The following is a 9,925-nucleotide window of genomic DNA, read 5'->3' as shown; positions in this document are numbered from 1 at the left end:
TTAGCTCACAGCCGCCCTTTCCTTCCACCTGCCTTCCACACCAGTGTAGATCCCATGCTTAGGTTCCTCTGTTGGCCATCTTTGAAATTTTTCAGCAATATACTTACCTCTTTATTTCTTCTTCCACCAAGAGTAATTCTTTTCACTGTTCCAACTGGGTAATATTATAAGTGAGTGTTTTCAAGGCACTTTTTAAATTTCTTTTTAATATTTATTTATTCATTTATTTTGGCTGCGTCGGGTCTTAGTTGCGGCACACAGGATCTTCGCTGAGGCATGCAGGATCTTTAGTTGCAGCATGTATACTCTTAGTTGCAGCATGCAGACTTCTTAGTTGTGGCACACCTGCGGGATCTAGTTCCCCGACCAGGGATCAAACCCGGGCTCCCTGCATTGGGAGCATGGGAGTCTTACCCACTGGGCCACCAGGGAAGTCCCTCAAGGCACTCCTTACATGCCAGGCACTCCTCAGTATTTCTACACGAATTCACGTGTTCAGTAACCACGACAACCACAATCAGATCTCAGACAGGCACCCTTACTCTTCCCATTTTAGAGATGAGAAGCTGAAGCCCAAAAAGGTTAAGACACTCACTCCAGGTCACAGAGCTTTGCAAGTAGCAGAACCAGAGCTGCCTCCATTTACTTCTATTTTTTGTTTTGAATCTCACGGGGGTTGAGTAAGTTATTTCTTTCATGACTGTAGCTGAGGTTTATCAGAACTTGCCCAGTGTACACTTAAGGCTTGTACATATCATTGTATGTAAATTTCACATCAGAGAAAAGAACTGTAAACAAATATCGAATTCTAGTTAATGGTATGAGCACTGAAGCCTTGGCAGGGAAATGTGCAGATGTCCACAGCATATTAAAATAGGTAAAGAGTAAGATGGATGAGTGAATGGATGGATAGATATTAAAGCAAATATATGCAAATCTTAATTGCAGTATCTAGGAGCAAGTGTGTGGGTGTTCGCTGGACAATTCTTTCAACTTCGCCGTGTGTTCGAAATATTTCAGAATAAGATACTGGGACCTCTGTCCCGTGATCCCCACAGGGAAACCCATCTTCTCCCACCCAGACAAGCAAGAGGCCCCTCAAATTCAATGTACCCACGCTCAGGTTTGTCCACTTCCCCAAAAATGGTTCATCTCCCTGAGTTTCTTCCTTGGGTCTAGGTTCTCATTCTCCAGACCTGAAAGCTGGAAGTTGCCAGAGATTCCTCCCTCTAACCACTGGGTCCCAAGATTTATCTTAGGGTGACCAACTATCCTTCTGGTTTACCCAAGACTGAGAGGGTTCCTGGGATGTGGGACTTCCTATGCTAAAATCAGGAAAGTCCCAAGCAAACTGGGATGAGTTGGTCCCCCAACTTCCTATTTCTGCCTCTTAAACATGTTCAGTTTATCCAAATTGCCACTGCCCTAGTCTATAATAATAATACACATAATAGTGATGTAATAATAACAGGCAGTGGCAGCTAGCTTATAGGGGGTGCTGGCTATGAACAAGGTCCTCTTCTGCATGTTCCATCTGTGGCAGGACTTTTGGTGCACACGACACTCTGTACTGAATAACTGTAACATCACCCATGTTAAAGATGAAGAAATAAGGCACAGAGAGGTAAAGCTCCTAGCCCACAGTCACACAGCTAAATAACAACAGAGGAGCTGGAATTTGAACTCAGGCAGATGGCTGCAGAGCCCCCTGGCTCAACCACCTTTAAACAGCCATCCTGGAGGGCTGACCCGACCATACCAGCCACTTGGAGTGGGGGGGGGGGGGGCAGTGTCCCCCTCAATGTAGGCTCAGCCTCCATCAACAATCATCTGTGCCTTCATCAGAATGGTTATGTAGGTAAATACTGTTTTCCTGATTACAAAATCTTTACTAGCTTTTAATTTTTAAAGATGAATTCAGTAAAGTAGAAGTTAATAATTTCCCAGGGCAACCATCCCCGGAAGATACCATTCTTAAGTTTGTGCCTGTGGGTGCCAGAATTATTTCTTCTTGGTGAGTAGCAACCAAAAGCACTTGCAGTTTTGTATCAAGATATAGTGTGATAGATAGATTGATTGATAGATAAAAATTAATGGATGGATAGAGATACAGATAGATGGATACATAGAGATAAATGGATAGATATACAGATAGGTAGATAGACAGATAGATAAAAATAAATGGATAGCTAGAGATACAGATAAATAGATGGACAGATGTAGTTAAATGGATATACAGATAGATATAAATAGATATAGAAATGAGACTTCCCTGGCGGTCCAATGGTTAAGACTCTGCACTTCCACTGCAGGTGGCGTGGGGTCGATCCCTGGTCTGGAAACTAAGATTCCCACATGCCGTGCAGCCAAAATAATAATAATAATAATAGATATAGAGAGACAGACAATATAGATCTGTCTGTGACTTGCTTTTTTCCAGACTGATCTTGTAAAAACACAGCTTGGACCCTATCCTCCAAACCTGTCAACCTCCAGATCGAGTCCACACTCCATAGCTCCAGGCCATTAGCTCCTGATCCCCACCTCCTGATGCCTCCCACCTCAGGCTCTCCTCACGGCATGTACCAATCTGCTGCACACCTCCCTTCACTGACCGTGCTTGTCAGAAGTAATGCTAACCGCCTGCCCCCCTTCTGACCCCATCGAGTGGACATTTGTTGTCCACCCAGACCTGTTTTCGTGGGAATTCCTTGGGGGGGAGGGCGGGGACTTGACAACAGTAGAGACAGGGGAGTAGGTGTTGGGTGTGTGTGCTGAGTCAGGGTGTCAGGATAGTCTGAGGAAGTGGCATTGAAGCCAAGTGCTCAAGGATAAGAAGGTGGGGGAGAGTGGGCCAGTGGAGGGCACAGCAAGTGCAAAGGCCCTGAGGTCAGAATACACTGTCCTTAGTGTGACTTGTGCGCAGTGGCCCCAACACAAAGGAGATGCAGACATTGACATATCTCCAAGAGTCCTGGACAGATTATCAAAAACAACAACAACATTTGGGACTTCCCTGGTGGTCCAGTGGTTAAGACTCCTTGCTTCCAATGCAGGGGGCACAGGTTCAATCCCTGGTGGGGGCACTAAGATCCCACATGCCACGCAGCTTGGCCAAAAAACAAACAAAGAAAACAACAACAACAAAACAACAACGTTTAGATCTGAAGCAAGCTGTAAAGGAGTTAGTGGTATCCACTCAAGGGATGAAGCCGAGAGGGTGGGGGGAAGCTGCACATTCAGACTGGAGGGAAGAGTGTGTCGTGCAAGGGAGCCCCTTCATTCCATCCTTCCCCAGATAATTCTTGAGCAGCTGCCTTTGTGGGCCCCAAATTCTAAATGCCAGAGAAACAGCAGCAAACACCACCGACTGCAGACACTTCTTGTTGCCTCAGACCTCATTCGGGTGGGGAGAGACTGAAAACAAGATAAGCAGAGTTTGGTTCATCAGGCAGTGATAAGGGCTACTGAGAAAACTACAGCAAGTTAAGAGGGAGTCAGGATGGGGGTGGGAGGGATGCTTTTTAGATAAGTTAAAGGAACTGAAATACAGTGGGAGAGGCCACGGGGGTAGCTGGAGAAGGAAGAGCCTTCTAGGAAAATGGAACAGCAAGTGCCAAGGCCCTGAAGTCAGAGCGAGGGCTCCTATTCCAGGAAGGGTGAGAAGGCCAGAGGAGTGGTGAGAGCTGGGGCAGAGAGGGGAGGGGAGGGCAGGGAGGAACTCAGCCATGGGATTGACGTTGGTGTTGGGAAGCAAGGCAGGAGTGGAGGGGGAGGGAGGCTCAGAGCCAAATCCAGATCCACCTCCACAGAAAATCAGCAGAAGCAGGCTCCCCTGGGTGAATGGAGGGAAAAGAGTTTACTCAGAACCCCAGAGGTGACCAGAGAGATATAGCCAAGGAGTCACAAGTTTCATTACCCACTCCGCAAGAAGTCTGATTTCTTTTCACGTGCATGTGCTTTTGTACTTTTTAATTTAAAAGATATAGGAAATGTTAACATTGGACAAACTTAAAAAATGGTATCAGTAGGGAATTCCCTGGTGGTCTAGTGGTTAAGACTCCACGCTTCCACTGCAGCGGGCTATGGGTTTGATCCCTGGTCGGGGAACTAAGATCCCTGCGTGATGCACGGCATGGCCAAAAAAAAAAAAAAAAAGGTGTCAATAGCATCCCATTCTTCAGAAGACACATGTAGGCATAGAAAAATTAATGGAAAAAATTACTGAATAGTCACTCTCTAGGCAGACGAGTGTAATCATTTTCCTTGTGCTTTTCAGTATTTTCCAACGTTTCTTTAAAGACCAGGTAATACGATATGATAATAAATATTATAATTTTGTGTGATCTCAAAAAAATACAGAAAACACAGAAGATAATCCCTCAGACACCCCCAGACCTGCCACATGAAGAAGCAAATGTTAACATTTGGTCCTAATTGCTTCAGATAATTTTTTTTTTTTCCTTTTCTGTGAAAGGAAACAGTAGGGATAAAGTTGAAGCTCCCTTCCTGACACTCCCTTGTCCCTGAGCCCCAATTCCATTCCTCTTCCTGTCTCCCCAGAAAACAATCACTGCCCTGGATCTGTGATGAGGCATTTGTTTCCCATGTTTACATTCAGACCACAGATATGTTAGGAGGAAGTGTGCATTTATTCTGCTGGCAAAATAACAGTGCTTTTCAAGCAAAAATCCAAACAATACACAAAGTATAAAATGGAAAGAGAATGCCCTACCCCACCCCCAAAGAATGGAAAGTAATTAACAGCTAGAATACAAATTTCGCCAGCACATGGGGCCCCAGCAGAGCAGGTGTTTCCTATCTGTCTTGTTCCCTGCTGGGTCTGCCAGTACTGGGCATACAGCAGGTGCTCAGTGCATGTCGAATCCATGTTTCAGTTTCTTGGATCATGCCTATTTTCCAAGTAAACTGTTTTATTTTGGAGTAATTTAGATTTACAGGAAAATTGCAACAAAAAAAAAAATGCGAAGAGTTCCAACATACACCTCACTGTTGGCCTCTATGGCCAGCATCATCTGGAACCATGATATACCTGGAACCTACCTATACGCGATTCTGTTTCTTAGTTGTGTTACTATTCACAGAACTCCAGGCTTTGTTTGGATGTCACCAGTTTTTCCACAAGTGCCCCTTTTCTGTGACAGCCCCTCAAAAGTTGCTTTTTCATGACTGGGCCATTTTTGCAGAGTTCTAGGCAGGTATTCTGTAGACTATCCCTGGATTTGGGTGTATCTGGTATTTTTCGCATCATAAGCCTGTGGTTACAGGTGACTGGGGAGAAACCCAGGAGGTGAGGGGCCCTTCTCATGACATTATGTCAGGGCCACGTGATATCAATAAGACATCACTATGCTGTTCACCTGGATCATCTGTTAGGGCGGTGTCTGCCAGGTGTCTCCACCAGAAAGTTCTCATCTTTTGCTTTCCCATACTTTACTCTTCAGATGAGACTAACTCTTTTGCCTCCCGCCCACCTTCAAAAGGAAGCGGGAAGGGTTGCAGCCCCAGCTCCTGGAGGGGTGTTTCAACTTAAATTATTTGCAATTCTAAGTAAGCTTGGACTCTTCGGCCTCACACCTAAAGACCAGGAAACTGAGGTTGAAGATGACAGACTTCCTCACTAGAGGGTGGCGCAGCCCGACGCTGAGGCCCCACCCAGCGCTGCGATGGTGGGGGCCGTGGGCGCCCCAAGTGCGCAGGCAGGTGGAGACTCTGCCTGCGTGGGGACAGGGGGAGGAAATCGGGTCCCCGAGCCACCTTGCCCGGCCGAGCTGCAGCCCAATCGGCAGGTCTGGGCCGCCCTCCAGGGAGCGTTACCTCCTGTTACAGAAGTGCGCCCCGCAGGCGTGGTGGCGCGCGCAGTGGCCCAGCAGCATCCCAGGGCGCGCCGGCCTGGCCAGGAGGCCCAGAAGCCCGCGTTTGCCGCCGGGGATCACCTGGGCCGCCCCCTGCCCGCCGGCAGGGCTGGCTAGCTGCCGCCTCCTTAAAGCCGGGGCAGCCCCGACGGCTATCACCCCGCACTCCTGCAGGTCGGCAGGCGCGGCAGCGCCTGGCCTTGACCCCTGGCCCAGCCTTTGCCAGGTGAGACCGCCCGGGGGCTGGAGGTCTCCACCCGGAGGAGGGGTCTCCGCCGGCCCTCGTGACCCACTTCCTGTTTGTCGGGGCTGCGGGGGCGGGAGGAGCGAGCAGCCAGCCTGTGTGTTCAAGCCGTGAATGAGGGGCCCCCATCCACTCTCGCAAGAGACTATAGGGAACCAGCGTGAGTGTGCAGGGGGCAATCAGGGCCGGGAGGAGGGAGGCAGGGAGGGGAGGGGCAGGTCAGACCGGCCTCAAGTGCAGGGGCCCCGCTGCCCCATAGCCTGCCCCCCTGCCCTCGGGGTCTGAGGGTGTGAGGGTCAAAAGTCTGTGGTCACACGGCTTGTCACCAGCTGCCTCCTGCCTGGGTTCCTCCTGCAGGAATGGGGGGTGGGGCAGAGAGGAAGGTGTGGGCAGGACTTCCTGGAAAAGGGAGCCCCTGCTGTTTGCGGGAGGGGAGGGTGACCCTGGGACTCGCGCGCAGATGTTGTCAAACACACCTCACACACCGGACCTACAACTCAGCTGAGAGACACAACACATAGACACACAACTCGGCTCGGGCACAAGACAGGGACACACAAGTCCTCGTCCCACACACACAGTTCCACTTGAGGACGCAGGCGCGCGTCACAGGCTTGCCACACAGGCCTTGCCAGCTCAGTGTCCACAGCCACGGGGACATGGGACTCCCAGGCACACAGCAGACATGTGACCGAGGCAGGCACGCTTGGCTACACGCAGAAAACAGCTCAGACACACCCAGGCACTGGCAGACAAACACGTCCGCGGAGGACACGGACACACACACACGGGAGGTGCCTGGCTGGGGCGCACAGATAGAGCTGCGCACACAGCACACACGAGGCCCACGACACAGACGCGCTCCCGTGGGCAGACGCAGAGCCTGTGGGGCAGGCGCGGCTGCACTCATAGGCCAGACCCCCCCCCCTCCGCCTCGAATCCCGTGTCGGGCCTCCGGGGAACTAACTCCAAGGCTCACATGACCCAAGGGGAGGGCTTCTGGAACAGTTGGCGGAGAAACTGCATCATCCTCTCTAATGATCCATTTCCGCCCCCAGGGAATAAAGGCTCAGTGCCGGCCAGTTCTGCTCTGGAGCTCACCTGCCTCTCTGAGCCCCCAGCCGACTGGCTTGTGCCTCCCCCAGGGTGAGTGCTGGGCCCCGCATACCTACCCTTCCCCGCCCCACTGGCTGGACCTGGCTCGCCCCCTGACCCTCCCAGCCTGTTCTTGCACTCAAGTCCCGGGAACTAGGGAGCCAGGCCATCCCTGCAGGGAGCCGTCTCCTCCTTTCTCAGAACAGGGCAAGTGGGGATCTCGGGGCGGGGTCGGGGGGGTATGCGGCCCATGCCCCAGACGCTTGTCTCTCCCCTCCCAGATGGACACGTGGACGGTGCTGCTCGTCCTGCAAGCCTCGCTGGTGCTCCCCCTGGTGCTGCCCTGGGCTGCCGGCATCAGTACCAACACCCGCACCGCCCCCGCCCCTGTCCTGCGCTTTGTTGCCGTGGGTGACTGGGGAGGGGTCCCCAATGCCCCGTTCTACACAGCCCGGGAAATGGCCAATGCCAAGGAGATTGCCAGGACCGTGCAGATCCTGGGCGCAGACTTCATCCTGTCCCTGGGGGACAATTTCTACTTCACTGGCGTGCAAGGTGCCAACGACAAGAGGTTCCAGGTGTGCGCCACTGGAGTAGGTGTGGAGGCGGGGGGACGCGTGGAGAAGCCACTCGACCTTTTGACTCTGGAGAGGGCAGAGGGAAGCTGACACTTGTAGACACCTAGCACACTCAGTATCTCCCTTGTACATAGCGCCTGACTTGGTGGGAGCATCCGATGGCTGCTTGAACCTGGGGGGGCGGGGCTCCCTTCTGTCTGCTGCAGGAGACCTTTGAGGACGTGTTCTCTGCCTCCTCACTCCGCAACGTGCCCTGGTACGTGCTGGCTGGCAACCACGACCATCTGGGGAACGTCTCGGCACAGATAGCCTACTCCAGGATCTCCAAGCGCTGGTGAGTCTGCCCCTCCTTCTATCCCTCCGCCAGCCTCACTCAGGTGGGCAAAGAGATCCATCAGCCAGAGCTGAGCCTGGGGCTTCTCTGCCCAAGACGGGCGCCCACCACCTCCATCCCATCCACAGGAACTTCCCCAGCCCTTACTACCGCCTGCGCTTCAAGATCCCACGGTCCAACGTGTCCGTGGCCATCTTCATGCTGGACACAGTGACACTGTGTGGCAACTCAGACGACTTTGCCAGCCAGCAGCCCGAGAGGCCCCGCAACCTGGCGATGGCCCGCACGCAGCTGGCCTGGATCAAGAAGCAGCTGGCGGCGGCCAAGGAGGACTACGTGCTGGTGGCCGGCCACTACCCCGTGTGGTCCATCGCCGAGCACGGGCCCACCCACTGCCTGGTCAAGCAACTGCTGCCGCTGCTGACCACGCACAAGGTCACCGCCTACCTGTGCGGCCACGATCACAACCTGCAGGTGAGGGAACTGAGGGTGGGGCGAGAGCCTGGTAAGGGATCCCCAGCCCAGCCACCGTGCCACATGGCATATTGGGGTCCTCCTCCTGTTTGGGAGCCCCCTGAATGTCACTCTCTCTCAAACTCTATGCTCGCTCACCAGAAAACAGCCCAAAGTTCCCTAAAAGCTGTCTCACGGGTCCCAGTTGACTATTGGTTGCTCAGATCAATACACTCTCACAGGTGGGAAAACTGAGGCCCAGGACAAGAGGGGGTGGGGTATGTCCCCTGCTCAAGGTGACTCTGTGGTCCATCACAGGCCTGACCCTGGACTCAAGACAGGTAGACACCAAGCCCGTGGTCAACCTCACTGAGGGGCTGGGGGCTCCAGTGACCCTGCTTCCTCTGTCCACAGTACCTTCAGGATGAGAATGGCGTGGGCTTCGTGCTGAGCGGGGCCGGGAACTTCATGGACCCCTCGAAGAAGCACCTGCGCAAGGTCCCCAACGGCTACCTGCGCTTCCACTACGGGGCCGAGAACTCACTGGGTGGCTTCGCCTACGTTGAGATCAGCCCCAAAGAGATGAGCGTCACTTACATCGAGGCCTCGGGCAAGTTCCTCTTCAAGACCAAGTTGCCAAGGCAAGCCAGGTCTGAGCACCAGCACCGACGGGGGCTCCACGCTGGGGCCTGAGTTAGGGGCGCCTCCCTGCTGGTGGGTGAGTGGGCCCCGCTGGGACCCCCTGCCCATGGGCAGGCTTTCTCAAGGGCCGGTGGTGCTACGGCAGAGCAGGAAGGAGAAGGACAGATGAGAAACTGTGGTGCCACGTGGCCTTTGTGACAAGGATGCCCACATACATGAAAGAAGCATGGACACGTGTACCGGCCAGAGTGCCAGGCCCCTTGGCCGGGCTCGCCCAGCCTGAGTTCCGGGCATTGGGGGACAGGGAGGGAAAGCCCTCCCCTGGATCAGACATCCTTCTGTCACTGCCAAATAGTCAATAAAAAAAATAGTTGCAAAGGCTGAACGTGTATCACGAGCGTCCCTTTCCTCACCTCACTGGCGAGATGCATCACCTGGGTTTGAAAGGGTCGGGGCTCCCCCACTTGCTGTTCTGCATCTCCATCTCTAAGCCTCATCCATAACCAACTGGCCTCATACATGGATGCGATTTTAAGTAAAGACCAAACAGAAAGAAGGGTCCATCGTGAAGCAAGCCTTCCTCCCCCATGCTCACCTCCCTAAGGACAGCCATCATCATGTTCTTTCCTTCCATAATAAAAGCATCCTCCTTTTTCACACAAAGCATCACAATGTATACACAGTTCTGCATGTGTTTTTTCTT

The 9,925-nt window shown here is 52.8% G+C and overlaps 1 protein-coding gene across 1 annotated transcript; it reads left to right on the top strand.

Moving 5' to 3' along the window:
• Nucleotides 1–7,178: 7,178 nt before the first annotated feature.
• Nucleotides 7,179–9,607, top strand: ACP5 (acid phosphatase 5, tartrate resistant). The gene is made up of 5 exons (XM_082456196.1): nucleotides 7,179–7,266; nucleotides 7,497–7,793; nucleotides 8,000–8,127; nucleotides 8,256–8,601; nucleotides 8,995–9,607. The coding sequence occupies exons 2-5, from the start codon at nucleotides 7,497–7,499 to the stop codon at nucleotides 9,271–9,273; spliced, it is 1,050 nt and encodes a 349-aa protein (XP_082312322.1). The 5' UTR covers nucleotides 7,179–7,266; the 3' UTR covers nucleotides 9,274–9,607.
• The last annotated feature ends 318 nt before the right edge of the window (nucleotides 9,608–9,925 follow it).

Source organism: Balaenoptera physalus, assembly GCF_965194825.1.
Source record: "Balaenoptera physalus genome assembly, chromosome: 3".
Taxonomy (NCBI): domain Eukaryota; kingdom Metazoa; phylum Chordata; class Mammalia; order Artiodactyla; family Balaenopteridae; genus Balaenoptera; species Balaenoptera physalus.
Note: the sequence above shows the minus strand (reverse complement) of the source record. Positions and strands in the feature narration are given on the sequence as shown.